General features: G+C 39.6%; 1 protein-coding gene across 1 annotated transcript in view; it reads right to left on the bottom strand.

Annotated features, from left to right (window-relative positions):
- The window catches only part of SMCHD1 (structural maintenance of chromosomes flexible hinge domain containing 1), a gene marked incomplete at both ends in the record, with an annotated part of 93,715 nt that overhangs the window by 64,109 nt on the left and 8,284 nt on the right, over positions 1 to 21,322 (bottom strand). Inside the window, 6 exons of the mRNA XM_082015372.1 lie at positions 2,244 to 2,363; positions 2,518 to 2,632; positions 4,920 to 5,050; positions 5,154 to 5,236; positions 15,043 to 15,204; positions 15,656 to 15,731. Of these exons, the coding sequence (XP_081871498.1) occupies positions 2,244 to 2,363; positions 2,518 to 2,632; positions 4,920 to 5,050; positions 5,154 to 5,236; positions 15,043 to 15,204; positions 15,656 to 15,731 (687 nt within the window). The remainder of the gene's footprint in view (positions 1 to 2,243; positions 2,364 to 2,517; positions 2,633 to 4,919; positions 5,051 to 5,153; positions 5,237 to 15,042; positions 15,205 to 15,655; positions 15,732 to 21,322) is intronic.

The following is a 21,322-nucleotide window of genomic DNA, read 5'->3' as shown; positions in this document are numbered from 1 at the left end:
GGCTGGATCGATGGGCAGAGGCCAACTGTATGAGGTTTAATAAGGCCAAGTGCCAGATCCTGCACTTCAGTCACAACAACCCCATGCAACGCTACAGGCTTGGGGAGGAGTGGCTAGAGAGCAGCCCGGCGGAAAGGGACCTGGGGGTGCTGGTTGACAGCCGGCTGAACATGAGCCGGCAGTGTGCCCAGGTGGCCAAGGCGGCCAACAGCGTCCTGGCCTGTATCAGGAATAGTATGGCCAGCAGGAGTAGGGAAGTGATCGTGCCCCTGTACTCGGCACTGGTGAGGCCGCACCTTGAATCCTGTGTTCAGTTTTGGGCCCCTCACTACAAGAAGGATGTTGAGGTGCTGGAGCGCGTCCAGAGAAGGGCAACGAAGCTGGTGAGGGCTCTGGAGCACAAGTCTTATGAGGAGCGGCTGAGGGAACTGGGGTTGTTTAGTCTGGAGAAGAGGAGGCTGAGGGGAGACCTCATCGCTCTCTACAACTACCTGAAAGGGGGTTGTGGCGACGAGGGTGTTGGTCTCTTCTCCCAAGTAACTAGTGATAGGACAAGAGGAAATGGCCTCAAGTTGCGCCAGGGGAGGTTTAGATTGGATATTAGGAAAAATTTCTTCACCGAGAGGGTGGTCAGGCATTGGAACAGGCTGCCCAGGGAGGTGGTGGAGTCGCCATCCCTGGAAGTGTTCAAAAAATGCGTGGATGTGGCGCTTCAGGACATGGTTTAGGGGACATGGTGGCGCTGGATTAATGGTTGGACTTGATGATCTTGAAGGTCCTTTCCAACCTAGTGATTCTGTGATTCTGTAATCCTTCTGAAGAATATTTCTATTTCTGCCATAGTATTCTCTCCTCATCTATGTGCACTGCAGACCATTTTTGAAGACATTAAGAGACAAATTCACACATTTTAATGTCACATCGATATAATGAACAGGCCTGGCTATTTCAATGATTTGTAGATATTTTTTAGACCTGAGCTGCCTATCATTATCTTCACACTTCACTTCTATTACTTGAGTGCTTCACATCATCTCTTCCCTCTTGGATATTTACAATTTACTTTTTACCTGTAACAGAACTGTACTTGCAATTTTTTTTTTTAACTGCATCAGCTTAACTTCCATTTTATATTATCACCACAACTTTTCAAACAGTTGATTGCACCACCTTCTTGAATTCTTTAGTAGTATCTATGCATCTCATTCAGCTAGTTTCCTCCAACTAATGTTTGTTAGCTTATTTTCTACTTTTCTATCCCCCACCCTTCCTTTTTAATATCAAATGAGAAGGGAAAGCGTTTGTGCCTCTACAAAAAACAGATTTTGTCTGCTTTTATTTTCAGTTTCTATTTCTGTTACTCTACCTTCTCATCTCTACTGCACAGAGATTAAAAATAAAACTGTTTACATTTTTAATGATTCATTCTTTGTCAAAAGTCACAGACCCAAGATTGGCACAATAGAAACATTATTTACCTCCTGTTCCGTTCTCACCCATACAAAAGGCAAAGAACACTGATCTAACTCACAAGATATGGGCTATAATCAAGGTCTGATTACCTCGTTGTACACAGCACCCACCTATGCTCTCATCTGCACCCTTAGTGTTATCTTTGCCATTATCTCCTTGCTCAAAAAATGTCCAAACAACAGTTCTTTTCAGTCTTCCTCCTTATCTTACAGTTTTTTCCTTGAGCTTTTCTTCATGAAAACCATCAGGGCTGTTCATTTTAATTTTCAACTATATATTTCCTTTCTTTTACAGACTTAGTGAAGATTTGTGCAACCACTGGGTTTTGTTGATCTGGATGGCCTTTTCTCCCATATGCAAGTTAGTTCTTCTACATAATTCTACATAAGCACAGTTTGTTTCCCTAATTTATTCCTTACTACTTCAAAGAACAGGCATTTTTCTTTGCTTCATACAGAACAAAATAATTGCTGTTCTTAGAAGGTATCTTAAAATATTTTTGTTAAACTGATATGTCAAACTATACGGCATTTCTGTCCTTTAAGCTAAACTGAAGAGAGGAAAAAAAGAGTTACATACAAATAAAGCCTTATGATATAGTGTCTTCAAGTTTCCCATTACTTCCTTTTATACAATGGTATAAACGGTGCAAATGATTCAACAAGATGAAGATAACCCCAGATAAGTATTACAAGGATATTACATACTGAAATCATATTAACCTAGGAAAAGCTTTCAATTAAAAAAGAGAAAGTATTAGGGCTATTTACCTTTCTGTTTCGAATGTATCCGCTATATATTGCTTCCTTGTTTTTCTCCTTCTTTTCAAAATCCTCTTTAGAAAGGACAAGTTCATGAACATCCTGAGAATCTGCAGGTTTGCTTATCATCTGATTTTATTAAAGAAACAGTATTTAAAATCAAAATAAGATTTAAAATGAACATAATAAAATAGTTTAATGCTGTGATTAAAAGCTAGGATAACAACAAACTGGTTATGTAAAGATGTTTTAAAATAAAGTTAAAAGATTGACATTTACTTACTCTGGCAGACTGTCCAACGAAGAACACTGCTTGTTTGCCTCCAACTCCAAAATATGAGATATCACTATTTAAACTACGAGGCACTGGCAAAGGACGTACATATCCTGAATGATCACTGAGAGCAAAAGTGCCTTTAATAAATTTTCTCAAGACAAAAGTAATTAAAAAAAGAAACTTCTGATCTAAACAGCCTGTATTCAATTCTTCTTGCAGTCACTTTGTTCAAAAATCCTTCACTTTAGACCTATTATAGTTGCAACATTAAAAATGTGTGCTTAAAATTCTTGAGGTATTCTTTTTAAAAGGATGATGACAGAGTAACTCTTTTCCTAAGTAATCTTACAAGACACTTTTGTCCCTACTAGCAAACCCAATCTTATTCAGTCATACAAGTTAAACTTTTTCATCTGAATAACTCTTTTGCTTATCACTATCTTTGTACAATTTTTTTACACTGAAGTTCAGATGAAAGAAAGGAAAATATATGGCAGGGAGAATCCGACAGAAAAAGAAATTGTTACTCTGAAAACTTTTCTCCATTGTTAACTCTGCAACAGAGACATGATCACACAGACCTGCTGACAGGTACTGCGGTAACAGCAATTGTACACAGTTTTAATGGTAAAAGGTAAAAGGCTAATCCCTTAACGCTCTCCCTTTGACCATGGCAAGATACTAACTGTGAAGCTGCTGCAAATGAAAATGGCTTACAAAGCAAGCCTGATCCTTCTGACATCATCCTTTCATAGAAATACTTTTGAGTCAAAATGGGAAATAATGCCAACCAACAATTAAACGCAGTCTTGGAGAGACTATGCCACCAGTAATTAAATTTCATGTCTTTTAAGTCAGCTTAGATGTATGACCAGTGTTACCTAGTTTAAGCAAATAGTAGGGCAAACATATGTTTTTAGATCATAGCAGTCCCAAATGAAAACAAGGTGTAGATGGTATCCTGGTATAATTTACAGCTATGCTCCCATTAAATCCCAGTTTAAACCTGTAGCTTAAAAAATACTATACATTTCTACTATTACTAAATTCACCTACAGCAATTTCAAAATGCAGTGAATTTCTCTGCAAGTGACTAGATGACCCAGAATCATTTCTTATGCACTTATCTCCAGTTGTTTGACAAATATTCATCCTTCTATTTGGAGATGCTTCCAATGCAAAAAAAAAACCACCACCCTCCTCAACTATATCATCACTTTCCACTGCCCCATTACTTTTTACTCTAGTTATGTGTGAGGCTGTGATCCTCATCTTCACATTTACTGTCCTAGGCTTAGTGTATTTAAAAAGTGACTAAAGCTCAAGAAATGTACATAACTGCTTCTCCGGAATTTTCTACACTAGGGTTAAGTCTGGCTGTGCAGGTGGAAGATCTCCTGAGAACAGATTCAAAACAAGAACATATTCAGAACAAGTCTTACGAGGAACAGCTGAGGGAACTGGGGTTGTTCAATCTGGAGAAGAGAAGGCTGAGGGGAGACCTTATCGCTCTCGACAACTACCTAAAAGGGGGTTGTGGTGAGGTGGGTGTTGGTCTCTTCTCCTAAGTAGCTAGCGATAGAACGAGAAGAAAGGGCCTCAAGCTGTGCCAGAGGAGGTTTAGACTAGATATTAGGAAAAACTTCTTTATGAAGAGAGTGGTCAAGCATTGGAACAAGCTGCCCAGGGAGGTGGTGGAGTCACCATCACTGGAAGTATTCAAAAAACATGTAGATGTGGCACTTCACGACATGGTTTAGTGGGCATGGTGGTGTTGGGTTGATGGTTGGACTTGATGATCTTAAAGGTCTTTTCCAACCTTAATGATTCTGTGATTCTCTGAAAACTGTACAATGAATTCATATAAGTAGCAAAACCCACCATAAACCTCCACTTTCTTCTCTAAATGCAAAACGTCTATTTTGCCCAGCCTCCTTCCAAAAATACAGACATCTTCAGGTACAATTGCGCATTACATTGTACACAATTAAGATACAAAAAGCCACCAACAACTCACAAACAACTAAACCAAAACCTGTATCCATTATTCCAGTAGCATAATGGACATTGAATGCATTGCTTAATGCGCTACTGAAAGGCTTTCAGTTAACAGATGAAAACACTATAAAAAACCTTTGTAGAACACAGAATGCCCCTAACTGTAGGCAAGAGAAAGATGGCTTAGAAAAGGTCACAAGAATGAAAAAAAAGTATCATAGTATTAGACGACCAGTTTTGTGTTATGAAACTTCTCTATTTCCCACCTACAAAAAGTATGTGTCTATTTATATGTAATAATAGAATGCCAAGTTTTAGCTGTGTTGGTATAGAGACATGTCTTGAAAAAATATTCTGTGAACCTTCACAGAGTTTGCCAACTGTTGTAAAAATGATTAAAACTTTCTAACCTCTCGAAGTCACCTTGTCTTGTAAACTTTGACAATCTATATACAGCCCAGTTGTTAAGCTGTTTAGAAGTCATTCCTCTTCCATTATCGATCACAGCAACAGCTGGTTTTCCTTGGGAGTCATCAAATAACTGTTTGGGGGAAAAGAAACAAACAAACAAAAAACAAGGAGCACCAGAAATAAAAGAGGATAATGCAAACTACACCTGAAAAAGCAGAATGTTTCTATCTTACCAATTTTATCTGTATGCTCCGAATACCAGTATTTCGGGATGTAGCTGACAGAGAATTGTCAATCAACTCAGCAAGGGCAAATGCTAAAGAAATTGAAGAAAAATAACCCTATTAAAATCCTGCTCTCAAAATACAGCACCTGGAAAACAGACACACACTCACAGTAGTTTCTTCTGAGCAATTAGGATAACACATTCCCTAAACACAGACAAGAGCTAAGCACTGTCAGAATGATCAAAATTATATTGCTTCTTGATTAAAAAAACCCAAGCTTTTATACATATACTTTATGTTTTATCATTGAATCTCTTATATTTCTGTTGATGGTAAAAAAAATAATTATTGGAAGTACCTAGGAACCGTGATGAACTAGCAAGCTCCTTACCACAAGACAAACTTGTCCTTTTCCATGATTAGGAATTAATTTGTATGATTCATATGGAAGTCCAAAGTATGTAAAAGCCTGGCTTTGACTTGTTAAAATATTGAGGAAAGAATGAATTCATTGAAAAAAACCTGAACAGACATGTTGCACGACCTCCAAAATAAAAAGTTATTTGTTTATAAAAAGAACACAAAATTGTAAAAATGGTTGAAGAATTTACTGAATGGTAAATACAACCAAAGTTCTGTCAAATACGTGGCAACACACAGTCAGACAAACTACTTGCACAAGTTTGTTGTTGCTAAACATTACAACTTGGAGCCCTTGCCTAATTAGTTAGGACTACCTAACTTCATTGAAAAGTTGCATTTAATTGAGGACAACAGCATCAATCTGAAAAAAATGCATCAAGTTTGGATTAATTCACTCTGATCAGTCCTAGGGAATAGACATTTCTCTTCAGTCTCTCTGTTAAGGAAGTTTTATTCCCTACAGTTTGCAAGGTTCTTCAGAATGCTACAGTGCAAATTACACTGGCCATACACTTCAGCCATGCCAAAGAAGTCCCTTGAGTATTAGTACCATGCAGCAACACTGAAGCTTTTGGCATTTTCCCTCAAGTTCTTTTTGAAGTATAAAAACAGTTCTCAGTTTCTTTGCAACTTTCTTCACTGCTGACAACAGGAGTGGAGCATCAGTTATGTGATCTATACTTACTATTCCATACCAAAGAACAATAGCCCTTCAACACATGAAAAAACCAGTTAGGCATGCCCTTGGAGATGATATAAAAAAGGAGCATCAGCTGCAGTACACTTACACATGCTCAAAATCGCTATTTGCTCTAACAGGCAATTCTAGTACATAATAAACAAAAGCAGACAGTTTAATATAGGTGTTTTGCAAATTTTAATTACTGGTGTGTTGCAGAATTTCACAAGTTACTTCAGTAGGTCTCAGAGTGAGAATTAGTAACACATTGGAAAAAAATATACCAGTAATGTCATTACGGAAGTGGATCTAAAAGTTACTGTTTATAGTCTTGATCATTGTAGTCTCTTTAGGATCAAAGAGTTATGATCACAAGTAGTACCTGAACTTTTGGACTATTTTGAAGGCTTTTGTAGTAGCAATATAAACACATGCAGTACACTCAGAGCAGGAATCCTCCTTTTCCCTATGTCACTTATTGTAAAGCACAGACAAGATCAAGAATTGACTTAAATGCATATGAAAAGTTTCTCACAAACATCTGAAGCTTGTTCACTCTCTTTTAGAGAGAATGACGATTTAAAGCACCCTAGCAAGCTGCTTTAGCAATAACATGACTGAGGAAAATTTAGGAAAAAGGTTACTTTTCCTTAGTAGTAGTAAAGTTTGCTTTACTACCAAAAAAAAAAAAAAAAAAAATCAACAGACTTCAGAAAGACAACATTGAGATCTCATATTCAAACCTCTTCTCTGACTTATGAATAAATATGCTTCAAGCTTCTGGGCAACAGTATGCAGGGAGAGAAAACAGCAAATGCATGCTGATTATATTGCCAGATAGACTCAAAACAAAAGTTCAAAATGTTTTTAAACTACAGCTAGTTGTCAAGAAACTCTCATATCTAGGCCCACAGACATTGACAGGCATGATCACAGTCTTTTTGTCTCCTGTGGATATACTTTCTTCCTGTTTCAATATTTCTGCAACACAAAGAGATCTGTCAAAGATGCTGCTATATTTTACAGTCAAACCACATTGTAAAATGCAATATTTTTACGTGTGGATGGCAGATTTGACCTTGATAACACAAGGATAACACAAGAGGTTATCGTTGGAGTTATGAACAGGGAAGTGATCATAACATGAGGCAACAGAAATGGAAAATGTTCTTTTCCTTTTCTTCATAAAAGAATCATGTGTGTGAGGAACTAAAGGAAAACTGAACATATGCATGCATTATCTTTTTATTATTATCCTATCTCATATTATTATTCTGAAGCCTCCTGAGAAGAGGAAAAAGAGTTTTTCCTACAAAGGGAATGCTCAGCATTTTGTGGAAGATGAGTGGTAGCTACAAATTATGTGAACACTTATGGGAAGTGCAGTATTCACATTCATGAAGATCTTGTGAGATGTAACAGTTCCTTCTGACAAATCATTTGATTGCAGTGCTGTTTATTACCATGAAAACAGAGTAAGAGTTGGATTGTTATGCACATACTGGGGAATTTGTCTAACAGAGTTACAGTCCTCAGTGTATATTAATTTTATCCTTGATTTAATAATTTTTTAAAATTTTACTTTAAAAAAAGAAACAGCAACAGTGAAACCAAAACTCTTTAAAAGTATAATGTATTTCTAAACTTCCTTAAACATTTGTTTTATTGACATAAGAAACCATAAAAACAGAAGGAACTTCCTCAAGTTCTACAACAGAACTTGATAGCCATGCATCATCTTGCATTTAACACACAAACCTGTTTGTTTAAATGCTACCATAAGTAAAGCTAAATGGATGATACGTGACTCTGTCACTCTAAAATACTCTTTTTCCTTCTCAGAGGAGGCTTTTTTGTTTTTTAAATAGAAGAACAGGGATCAGGAGTTTTGATAAACAGTTACAGAAAAGTGAACACAAGAAACCACAGACTACGTATACCTCTTCAAAGCTTAACAGTTCTAATACAAGGCTGTTATATAGTAAATATAACTACACGTCAGAGGACTACATTTCTCCATTTTTCTACCCTTCACCTCTCCATTCTTGCAGTATAGGCCCTTGCTCTCGATTTCCAGCTCTCATCATCTTCTTATCCCACAAGCCTTATTGTACTAGTATTAGCAAAATAGCATTAATTCCCTATCTAGCAGTGTTATATACATTTAAAAGGGAAACATGATTGGATAGTAGCAAAATTCCTTGGTTTTGCAGCTGAAAATCAAATAACAGAAGGTTCTGTGTCCACACCATTGCACTCAACTCACATCATCTTGACATGCCACAGAATTAACACTTTTCTTTTGTCTGTTATTTTTCTGTCCCAGCAGATGGGCTGCATGTGTTTTGATATTGTTTCCTACTTATACCCTCATGCTCAAGTACTCTTCCCCCCATTTTTTTTTTAAATTAAAAAAAGAGAAAGTCATCCAATGTGGTTGCTAAAGGTACACTCCTTCAAATCAAGGCTGAACTGCTCTACAGTTTCAGGAATGTATTACGGTTTGACTGCCAGAAGTGCTCCTTTGAGTCTCATCAAACTCTGTGACTGAAAGAATGGAAATGCTTCCAGTTAACATGAATTGAGCAATGAGAACAATATTTCTACCTGCAACTTTTAAAATACAGGCATTTACCTAAAAATGGTCGTCACTTTTTACCCCCTTATTAGTCAGCATTGATGTCTGTAAACTAACAATAATTCATAGAATTGTAGAACAATCCAGGTTGGAAGGGACCTCAAAAGGTCATCTGGTCCAACCTTTTATGGGAAAGGGAGCCTAGATGAGATTATCTAGCACCCTGCCCAATCACATCTTGAAAACCTCCAACGATGGGGACTCCACCACATCCCTGGGGAGGTTGTTCCAATGAGTGATTGTTCTCACTGTAAAAAATTTCTTTCTTATACCAAAATGAAACCTCCCCCAGTGCAATTTGTACCCATTGCCCCTTGTCTTCTTTATGTGGCTCCTTGTGAAGAGAAAGCCTCCATTCTCCTGGTAGCTGCCCTTTAAGTACTGGAATACTATTGTATATGCAGTCCCCTCTGAGCCTTCTCTTCTCCAGGGAGAAAAGACTGAACGCCTTCAGTCTTTCTTCACAAGGCAAGTTCTCTGGCCCTTTGATCACTTTTGTGGCGCTCCTTTAGGCCTCTCCAGTCTGTCTGCATCTGCTTTGTGTGGTGGGGACCAGAACTGCACACAGCACTCCACACACGGCCTGACCAGTGCTAAGTGGGACAATTACATCTCCATCTCTGCTAGTAACACCCCTGTGGATGCAGCCCAGGGTATGATTTGCCTTTGTTGCTGCAGCAGTGCTCTGCTGCCTCATGTTCAGCTTGTTGCCCACCAGGACACTCCAGGGTCCTTTCAGCAAGGCTGCTCCCCAGCCACACAGATTCTGAGCCTGTACTGGGCTCTTTGTTTATGTTGTCCCAGGTGCAAGACTTTGCACTTGTCTTCGTTAAACTTCATACAGTTCTTGCCTGCCCACTCTTCCAGCCTGTCTAGGTCTCTTTGCAACATGGCTCTCCCTTCTGATTTGTCCACCTCACCACCCAGTTTAGCATCAGTGACACTGATAAAATCACAACAGAGAAGTATCTCATTCTATTACTTTTGCTCTTATTTCTCTTGTAGTCTCCATCATATATGAAAAAACACAGCTTTTAACAACAAGTAACTTGAGTCCCTTGAACCCAAGATGAGTGGAAGAAGAAACAATAGAAAACATTTGCCAATTAAAAAGAGAGACAGGTAAATTAGCAGGAAAGTCAAGCAGATAGAGATCATAGTAGCCTAAAGTAAGACACTAACCAACTACCCCAGCAGGGCTTCAGCATCCGTAACAAGTACATCCCGGGAAGCCACAGTGCATTTCACTGAAACATGACACATGAGCTAGGGGTATGATTTTACAGTGTTTCATTTTCAGCAGAAAGAACTACTGTTGTTCAGCTTGAAGATCTATCACCATGGCACAAATACAATCAGGTATGACAACTGCCAGCTTCATACAGTTATATTCTCCAAATGAACTGCCCCACTGTTAAGAATTCTTTGCTATACAATCAATAATCTTACTGTCATGAAGAGTAGAGGGAAGAAAAAAAGCTTGACATATGAAGAAAAGGACAATGTAGGTTTGACACAAATGACCCACCCAGATCCATCCACCAATACAATCCATATACCTTTGCGGCTTTCCCTCTTTTACTTTACACCCCTTTGGTACTTTTTTCCCCTGTGTTAACTTCTTGCCCTTGGTGAGCATTTTTAAAAGCTGCCCTGGATGGCTCACAACAGCTGGTTGATCTCCAAGGACTACCTCCTCAAGGAATAAGAGTTGTTCACTCAACTGTGCAAAAACTCAAGTAAATGTGGCAGAAGACCAGAACTGATGAATAAGGCTCCTAACTAACTTCAAATGCTGATGAGAAGTATGCATAAGGTTGAAGAGGGGATGGGGTATCCAGGAGGAATACAGAGACACCGACGAAGTGCCAAACAGACAGTCAAGGGAAGTGATTCTTCCTCTCTATCCAGTCCTTGTGAGACTGCATTCTGCGTACTGTGTCCACCTTTAGGCTTCTCTGAAAAAGACACTGAAATACTGAAGCGAGTCCAGAGGAGTTCTCCAGAAAATCAGAAGGCTTGAGCACCAGATGTGCAAGGAGAGGCTGCTGAGGGAACTGGGATTGTTCAGGCTTAAGAAGAGAAGGCTAAGGAAGACCTTACTACTGTCTTACAGCTGGGAGAGTGCAAAGATGAAACCAGACTCTTCCCAGAGGTGTACAGTGATAGAACAGCAAGCAACAGACAAAAGTTGGAACATGGAAAATTCATTAGACAAAGATGTATTTATTTTGTAATCAAATACAGGAACAGGCTGCTGAAACAGGTTGTGATTTCTACTCTTTGGAGAATTGAATTTCTATTCTTTGGAGATACTCAAAACTCAACTGGACTTGTCCAGCCACCTGATATAATTGACTTTGCTTTGAGCAGGGGTTAGATGACATGACCTCCAGAGATCCCTTTCTGACCTAAATTATTCTAAGATGCCATATAAGAGTTCCACATGCCCAAGATCACCCAACATTTCCCAGAAAAGTACTTGGATGGCTACTGCAGGTAATGATTACCATACATAGGCCTCCATTTTCAACAATGCCAGGTTCAGCCATCAATTCAGTGCCACAGGGAAATGAAGTAGAGAGGCAGAAGCATCAAGCTCAATTTAAGAAACTATGCACAGACAGGGAATGCTTAGGCTAGTTTGCACTGCTGTACCTCAGTTTTATTCATTTTGTTCAAAAAGTAAAACCAAGAGCCTTAATTAAGCAGAACAGAATGTACATGCCTGGAAAAACAGACTCCTGAGATCCATGACTGGCACAGAAAACATGAGCAAAAGATGAGAGAATCCTAGAATGGTTTAGGTTAAAAGGGACCTTCAATGATCACACAGTTCCAACTCCCCTTCCATGGGCAGGGACATCTTCGACTACATCAGGTTACTCAAAGCCCCATCCAACCTGATCATGAACGCTTCCAGTGATGGGGCATCCACAACTTCTCTGGGCAACATCTTCGAGTTCTCATCACCTTCAGAGTAAAGAATTTCTTCCTTATGTACAATCTAAATCTACACTCTTTCAGTCATCCCATGCCCTGTTACTACAGGCCCTGGTAAAAAGCCTCTCTCCGTCTTTCTTATAAGCCCCTTTATATATTGAAAGGCCACAATAAGGTCTCCCCAGAACCTTGCCTTCTCCACACTGAACAACCCCAGCTCTCAGCCTTTCTTCATAGGAGAGGTGTTCCAGCCCTCTGATCATTATCATGGCCCTCCTCACTTGCTCTAACAAGCCTATATCTGTCTTGTGCTGGGGGTCCCAGAGCTGGATGCAGTACTCCAGGTGGGGTCTCACCAGAGTGGAATAGAGGGGCATAATCACCTCCCTTGACCTGCTGGCCACAATACTTTGTAGGCAGCCCAAAATATGATTTGGTTTCTGGGCTGCAAGCACACGCTGCTGGCTCACGTCCAATTTTTGACCAGTACCCCCAAGTCCTTCTTGGCAAGGCTGCCCGCAACCCATTCAGCCCCCAGTCTGGGGGAGGGCGGGGTTCGCTCTGACCCAGGTGCATGACCTTGCATTTGGCATTGTTGGACATCATGAGGTTCATACTGGCCCACTTCTCAAGTCTCTGGATGGCATCCCTTCCCTCAAGTATGTATCACCTGTACCACTGAGCTTGGTGTCATCTACAAACTCTACAAACTCAATCCCACTATGTAATAGAATCATAGGATCTTTGGGCTGGAAGGGACCTTTTAAGGTCATCTAGTCCAACCTCCCTGCAAGGAACAAGGACATCTTCAACTACATCAGGTTGCTCAGAGCTCCGTCCAACCTGACCTTGAATGTTGCCAGGGATGGGGCATCTACCACCTCTCGGGGCAACCTGTGCTAGTGTGTCACCACCCTCATTGTGAAAAATTTCTTCTTTCTATCTTTTAGTTTAAAACCATTACCCTTTGTCCTATCGCAACAGGCCCTGCTAAAAAGTCTCTCCCCATCCTTTTCATGGGGGGAGCCCCCTTTAAGTGCTAGAAGGCCTCAATAAGGTCTCCCCAGAGCCTTCTCTTCCCCAGGCTGAACAACCCCAACTCTCTCAGCGTGTCCTCATAGGAGAGGTGTTCCATCCCTCTCATCATTTTTGTGGCCCTCCTCTGGACCCACTCCAAGAGGTCCACGTCTTTCCTGTGCTGAGGGCTAATTTCATTAATAAAGATATTAAACAGTACTGGTTCCAATACAGGGAGGATTTGTATTGAGGGCTGTTTCCCAGGGTGTCCCATCCATCACTCCCTAAAACAACTGCAAGTTTGCTTTTCTGAAGTTTAGAGTCCTTACTACACTTTTTGCCTAGCCTGTATGTCTTGACATCATGAATTCCACCAGGACATGATCACTACAGCCCAGGCTACTGCCAATTCTGACCTTTCCAGTAAGTTCCTCTGCATTGGTGAGCAACAGGTCCACTAATGCATCTCTTCCGGTTAGGCTTTCTATCACCTAGATTAGGAAGTTATCCTCAAGAATCTTCTAGACTGCTTGCAGCTTGATGTGCCACTTTTCCAGCAGATGTCAGGGACTGAAGTCCCCTAACACAATCAGGACTTGCAAGAATGATGCTTCCTGCAGTTGAAGTAAGAACGCTTCATCGACATCCTCCCCTTAATCAGGCAGCCTGTAGTAAACATGAACCATGAGGTTTCCTGTGTTGGCTTGGTCTCTAATTTTCACTCATAACCTCTTAACTTGTACACTGCTGTTTCTCAAAGACACTTCTGTACAGTCAATCAATTTTTTTAATGTAGATGGCAACAACCCCTTCCTTTCTTGCCTATCCCTCTTGAACTGTTCATAGGCATTGATTGCAGCGCTCCAATCATGTGAGCAATCCCACCGAGTTTCAGTGATAGCGATCAGATCATAGCTTTACAGCTGTACAGTGGCCTCCAGCTCCTCCTGTTTGTTATCCATGCTGCATGCATTGGTATAGAGACACTTCAGTTGGACTGCTGACTGTCTCACCTTTTTGGAGGGCTGGGGTCATTGGTCACTACTCCAAGTAGGTGCACTCATCCATTCTCGTGCTTGTGTCACGTGACCCTAGAGTCATGCCTTTGCACCTCCAAATCCAAGTTTGTTAGTTTAAGGTGTGATTCACTAATTCATCATAAAGCATTGCTAGCAGATTGGCTGTCTCCCAGCATACAAAGTAGGGTCAACAGGTGAAAAAAATGGTAACTAGTTCAACATATATGAAAAGACATGACACTTCACATCCCATGCAATTAAGCTGGGGGCTCAATACCACAAAATATTTGAATGCTAAAGATATTAGGTCAGGTTGGATGGGGCTCTGAGCAACCTGATCTAACTGAAGATGTCCCTGCTCACTGCAGGGGGGTTGGACTACATGACCTTTAAAGGTCCTTTCCAACCCAAAAATTCTATGGTTAAGAAAGTACCTGGACAAGTTAATGGAAAAGAGCAGTCCACAGACATGAACTCAAAAGTCCCCTTTTCTTGCATGGCCTTTCCGTTCTCCTAATGTTTCTCAGGTATCTGATCCTGGCTGCTGGTCAGAACAGAGCACAGGTCTATACAGAATGCTTTCTGTACTCTAATACAGCAATTATTTTTCACAGAGATACACGTATCACTGACCAGACTATTAGTACACTTTAAGCACCGTGCCCCCAAACCTGAACCAAAACAGTGTCTTTGGCAGGACAAAGAACAGATGAAGTGCAGAAAGAGGGAGAGGGCAAAAGCAGACTGGTACTTAAAAATACAATTGCTATTTATAGACATCGTTGAGATTGTTTTGAAACGGAAATTGCTGTAGGAATAGTACAATGCTTGAGTCTTGATGGTTGCATTTTTTCTGTACAATTTTGAGCCTGTTGTACCTAAGTAGTACAAACTTCTACAAAACCAAAAAATAATCCTAGCCACAGACAGAATTTTCAGAGAAGTAATAAACAGAAATTAGTTTTTTCAATAAAACAATAGGAAATGCTGGTTACATTTTTAACATACCAGTTAGATAAAAACTAAAGCAGCATCTTTTTAAAGAAATACTTGCTCTTGTTGGTAAGTTAAGCCTTGTATTTTTTTCACCAGCTGTAACTAAAAGTTAAATTTCTTATAACCACATTATATTCATATAAACATTATTTACACAAGATTATTTTGGCAAGTACTTACGCAAAGGATTTTGTCCTTCACTGGCATAGTACTCGTACATGCCACTTTTGACAAGTGTATCGTAGTGGGGCAGGAAGTCAATTCTCTCCTTGGTTGCTGAAAGCAGCATTTGATCAACTGACTGTAGCAGATATAAAGTAACTCCATCTTGAACAAGTTCGCCTGCAGTGAAGATGAAATACAGAGTATATTGAAGAACACTGCACCAGGCAACTTCTGCTCTCAAAACCAGTACAGATTAGCCTCAAGTAATCCCTGTATTTTCTTAGACATTGGCTGCTCAGCAACCTAGCAATATTTAATTTAAAATCTTTTCACATTTCCAATCTTAATAATGCAAACTTTCTCAGGTGATAGCTATTTACATGCCATTTTCTCCTATCATTTACAGAACTTGTGATGGAAGGTAAAAAATTACCTTGTGCAACTGTCATCATACTAACGAGTAATTGTTAAAAATTGTTTGTGAAAGTCAATTTTGTAACAACTCTTGGCAAACTATTATAGGATTTGTACTGCCAATTAATTATTGCATGACATAAGCAATCATCATGCGGTCTTTACAATCAATGTAAGAAATAGCCATATTAATTTTGGCATCTAAGATACTTACTGAAGTTGTCTTCTGTAATTTCCTTCCTGTTTGTTGTGGTGATAACAAAGTTTTCATCAGTAGCTATGCCAAATGCCTACAAAAATTGGAGGTTATTCAGTTATGATAACTAAGTACTCCATAAAGTATTCAGATAAAAGAAAAAACCAGCAGTCTTTCAATTCACTTCACCATAAACTACTGAGAAGTGACCCAATATTTTTCCTGTGTTAACTCAGAACACAGCTTAATTCCAGAACTTAACTTCATTTGTTTTCCCAACTTAGCCAAAACTGTCTGTACTAGAGTAGCTTGTTTTTTTTTACCTGCTTAAAATACGTTCTAGCAAGCAACAGGAATTTTAAGGAGGAGGAATGGTCTTATGGGTAATGACCTTGAGGGCTGAGGAATAAGACCGAACAGCTCTATTTCAGACTGTGCAACTACAACAGCAATAGTCATGACCTAGAGGTTGTCCCATATTTAATTGCACTTTTAAGACATTCAACCAACCAAATACTTCTTTATGTTGGATACACATTAAAGTCTTTGTTCTTCAACTATATCATACATTTTAAACAAAATAATCAAGATCTCTTTTAGAAAATTCTTTACCATTAGAACACTAAAGTACATTCTTCTGAACCTAAACAATCTTTGCCACTTTGCTGCCTCCAACTTTTGAATATGTTTCTGTAGCATTGGACTTTTTATCCTGCTTTCTACATACATTTTTATGCCTCTATATCTGCCCCCATTTTTGCACTCTGACATCCAACACTAGTATCTTTCTCAAAATAACAAACTAATACCTGTATTTTCTCCTGCCTTTCCAGGTCTTTGAAACTCAAGTAAAAGTCAACTCTGGTCTTTAACTCCATCAACCCCTTCAGTCCTGCGGTCATGACTCTGACAGGTGCTTTGTCCACTTTTAGCCATATTCTTCCCTGAAGCTCTTTCATTCCCGTAGCAGCTAGCCCTTATCATTTCCCATACCTCTTTCTTTCCATCCCTAGTACTCAGGCTCACAAAAATATTTTCAAAACACTGCTTAAGTTTTCATTAGAAGTCTGCTTTCCATCTTTCAGTTCCCTTCTGCCTAGTTGCAACTATGTTACAGTTAGTATCTATCAGCAAAATTACCTAAATTGTCAAATTTCTCATAGCACTTGGTGCAAGTGAAACAAATGGAGATGACATGAAGAGATTGATGTTCAGACTTAAGAGTAATTATTACTTTTTAAGTCTTCTACGTTCAGATCACTTCAACTTAACCTCTCGCGTTACAAATATTTCCACATGGCAAACCTGCGCAGGAAAAAAATGCTCAGAGAGAGGAAAGCAAGCAATTAAAAAACCCAACAGATACTATAAAACTAAAATCCTACTGTTCCATTCAACATTAATAGCTAATATAGAATAACTGAACCGGAGAGTCTTACATTTGAAAGCACAGATAAGCATCTTTTCCCTCCAGGTATAATTACAGCTTCCCTGTTTCCTCCACCTCCCAAAAGCTCTTCTGCTCTCAAAACCTTATGAAGAGTGCAGTATTTACATTAAGGCAGCAAAAGTTAGGATAAGGTAGTTTATGCACAAGACAGCAGCCTGCTAACTGAGCAGGGGCAGCCTCCTCCTTCTGGTCCTCTCCCCCATTCCATGGGTGAGCCTCAACTAAGGCTCACCAACCACAACAGCCTCACAGGCAGAGCTACACCTGTGTTTCCTGGGTGAGCCCAGCACTACTGTATCTACTGGCAGCAGGTCCTTGCCACTTTGCTCCAAACAGCTAGCATTTTGAGATAAGCTACTAGGCAGGTTCATGGACCACGTTTGGCAGTTCTAACTGCAGATAACCTGTTTTTTTTGTCCATGCTGGAATTTAAGAGACCGCATCCTTTGTAAACTTTGGCCAGCTTAGAAAATGTCTCGTTTCAAAGCTTGACTTGTATACAAGACCTACTTGTTCTACTTCCTCCTTCTCTCTGTCCTATATTCTTAGTTATCCCAGCCCCTGTCTCTTCCCGCTACGCCAAGTAGCGGTGAGGTGGCTGCACAGTTGTACCATTATGTGGATGTGGTCTGCAGGAAGATGAGTTGGTCATCCCTGAATGAAAGTGAACCTACTGGGTAATTTAGTTGAACAGTTGATGAAGTTTCATTTGATTCCTATCTCTCAGGTGAGAGACAACACAGTATCTTTCATTGACTTGATACAAAGTTCAGGTTTCACTGCTGAGCTGCTTTAAGCCTAGCATTGTGCTCTTCTTCAAATACGCACTGAAGATGCACCCAGTTCTTGACCTCAGAAGATTCATGTGACAACCTCACAGCATGTTCAGATTATAAATCTGTCAGTTATTCTTTTGCATATTGTCCAGATGCACAATCATGACCTAGCTTTTGATGTCATCAAAATCTTGAAGACTACAACAGAATCGCTATACTCAGAATTGCCTCTGCATATTCACAATCAAAGAGTGTTTGCAGGTTATTGTGTTAAAACAGCTAAGCAGAAAGCTTTTATTTTTTTGGATACAAAAGAAAAGACTTCTGGGGGAAAAAAGAGAGACAAGTTCCAAATTAATCCACAATCTAGGAGAAAAAAAAATAGTAAGAATCATATGCTCTATAAAAGGAGAGGTAGATATGTGAAAAGACAAGGATTCCTAAACTATTTATTACGTATGATTACTACATGCAAACACAAAAGTCAAAATATTACAAAGATGAACAGTCATATGCATACAAAATAGAAAAAAGCCACCTAAAACCTAAAAAGTATAGATTATATCAATGAACCAAATTTTGAATACTCTGGGAAAACAACCATAGCTGTTTACTAAGAGCCATTTAAATTGTTTGCTAAGCCACACTGGGAGGGTGCATCAAGTGTACACTGCAGGGTTTCAGTGCCAGAGGGTTGCAGGGGTGACCAAATGTGCTCTCAAACTGATGGAAACAACCCACGTGACAAAATTTCAACCAGAAGGGCAGATGGTGCTTCTGCTCAAACATACTGGGGAAGAAAGAGAGACAAGCGAGAAGCAACAAAGGAGATGCATCAGAGGAGACATTGCTATGGACAGCACTGGAGACACATTGAAAGGAGGTACTCCATTGCCAGAGCACAGATGGCCCCAAAGGTCTGGGGCTCATGGCAGATCCATATCATGTCAGGTCAGGGAATTTCGCCTCTCTGTCCTGCTACTCCCATGTGGCTGTGACCTGCAGGCAAGACACCAGAGCAGAAGAAAGTAAAGACCATGGAGAAGGAACAGCAGCCGAGGGAAACCCTGCACATGGCCTCTTGCACTGCCTGTTGTGTCACCAAAGGAATTGGGAGTGACTGAGCATTGTGCATGAGGAGAACAAGGGAAGCTTAGACTAGGAATGGAGGAAGAAAGGTGTGTGACAGAAGATGAGCTTGGAGAAGGGGAAGGAAAGGCATTTCCCTAAGTGTTTGTTTAATTGCGTGCCCCCCCCAATAATTGAAAGTTTGTGTTTATTGGCAATAAGTTAAACCGAGAAAAATTCCCTGAGTCAAGCCTGTTTTGCCTGCAGCAGGATGTCAGTCATTATACCTATGAAATGATGCATAAACCAAAAAGATGCCTTTGTTCAAACAAAAGAAACACATTCTTTACAAACTGGAGGCTCAGTATGGAGCACTGCTTATGCTTCATGATAAATAAAGCTAATAGCTCTCAATTTGCTGGTGGATGTTTATGACATGAGATAAATATAATGCTAAAAGGTAAGAGTTTTGAAATAGCCAAACGAATGCCAGATGCCCAAGCAGCTTTCAGCAGACCAATTTACAGGTATAATATATGAAAGTGTGAATGAACTGTGGTGTCTCTAACCCTTAAATCTTAATCAAGAAGCAAAGTTCAATTTATATACTTGCTTCAGTTACAGGTTTTCTTTATAAACTTAAACACACCAAACAACCTCAAAACAAAACACAAGCCCACAAATCACAGACAATTCCTCAGCAGCTATCCTTCAGATAAGCCTCAGTTTCTCCTTCACATATATTAGCACATAAACACCAAAGCAAATTTTGCTTTTTGATGTGAACACACACTGTGAGGCTTACCTGGCTACTAAACCAACTAGAACAATTAACATAAAGTCAACATAGATTTCACCTCTAAATTTACTGTCTGCCTTGGAAAAGGTGTTCAACAACCAAATGTTCAACTTTGTGTGTATACCACCACAGCTTGCAATAACCTGGATAGGTTTGAAGTAGTAAGGGAAGGAGAAATAACACACTGTAAGCACAGAATCACTGGTCTGCTTCCAGTGGTCCTCCAGTCTATTACCATAAAATAATTATTTCTGGTGCTGACTTTTCAAACTAATGGAATGGAACAGTCTCACAGTGAAACTGAAACTACAATGTCTTTAGAGAAGACATTTAACCCCTTGCAATGCAAATTTTTCCCAACAGAAACAGTTTCCTACAATAAGCAACTTCCACACCTTTAAAATGCTCTATCTCCTACTACGGTAACCGTTCCCAGCAGGCAGATGCATGAGAATGATATGAAGAACTGGCCTCAGAGCTTGGCGATGTAGCCAAGGGATAAGACAGTCATAACTGCCACACAGCCACCTTCCACAAAGTGGCACCTAGCCCAGAAATAATTTTCTGGCTAACAGAATTGTGTTGCGAATACAAACCTCTTAAAGGGGACCTGAACTGTATCAGTTAAATATAAAGGAATCTAGTAATGGCATTTTCAATGCTGTCCTCTATAGCTATTCATTTTCACAAAACATATCTACATACCTCAGCTACCTAATGCGATAAAAAGCAATACAGCTTTACTTTGAGTATTTCACATTGATCCAGCAGTTCCTTTGCAGAAACTTGTTCAGGAATCTAAAAAAGGAACCTAAATGCCACATCCAAACTCCAAGAGGCCTGTAGCCTTCTGTAACTTTCCATGTGATTAATTGAATGTCCCATGCTATTTACCAATTTATGACCTGAAAGGTAGATATTTATCAGTTAGCTATCTCACTTTATACCACATTAAAAACCATTATCAGTCCAAATTGAGAAACATCTCTTAGATCAACAAATGGATAAACATGTTTAAGGAAAAGCATTTTGTTCTCAAATCACAGATTTTCAAACCAAGAACTGTCTTTCAGTAGTGCTCATGGATACCAAGATATCTGTATCATCTCTCTCAATTATTCATAAAACTAGATAATATTAATGTCATTTATACAAATTAGCAAATATAAAACAGATTAAGTGGAGACAAAGGATGGAAGTAATTGAGAACAACTGTATGTAACTCATAAAAGTGCTAATCAGATAAACGTTTCCAGTCCACTGTTGGGTCAGCTAGTCTCCACATGATGACAACCTGCTGAGGATCTGGTACTGAGCACTTATGGTAGCAAAGCAAGTATGATAACCATCATTTTTAATCATAATCTGAATGAGCTTGCCTAATGTCACAATACAAACATATATCATCTTTGAACACCAACAGAAAGGGGATCCAAAAGTCTCTATGAAAGCAGTTGCATTCAAAAAAGATAGAAATTATTTCTACGCATTTTCTGGGACTCAAAGCAAAGACTCGCATATCACAGAAATATAGGAACACCCAGCAGATCGTATCTTCAGCGCAGATGGTCACTAGGGACAACCTACAGACA

This window comes from Phaethon aethereus, assembly GCF_964289735.1.
Source record: "Phaethon aethereus genome assembly, chromosome: 2".
In the NCBI taxonomy this organism is placed as follows: Eukaryota; Metazoa; Chordata; class Aves; order Phaethontiformes; family Phaethontidae; genus Phaethon; species Phaethon aethereus.
This window is presented reverse-complemented; position numbering and strand designations above follow the sequence as displayed.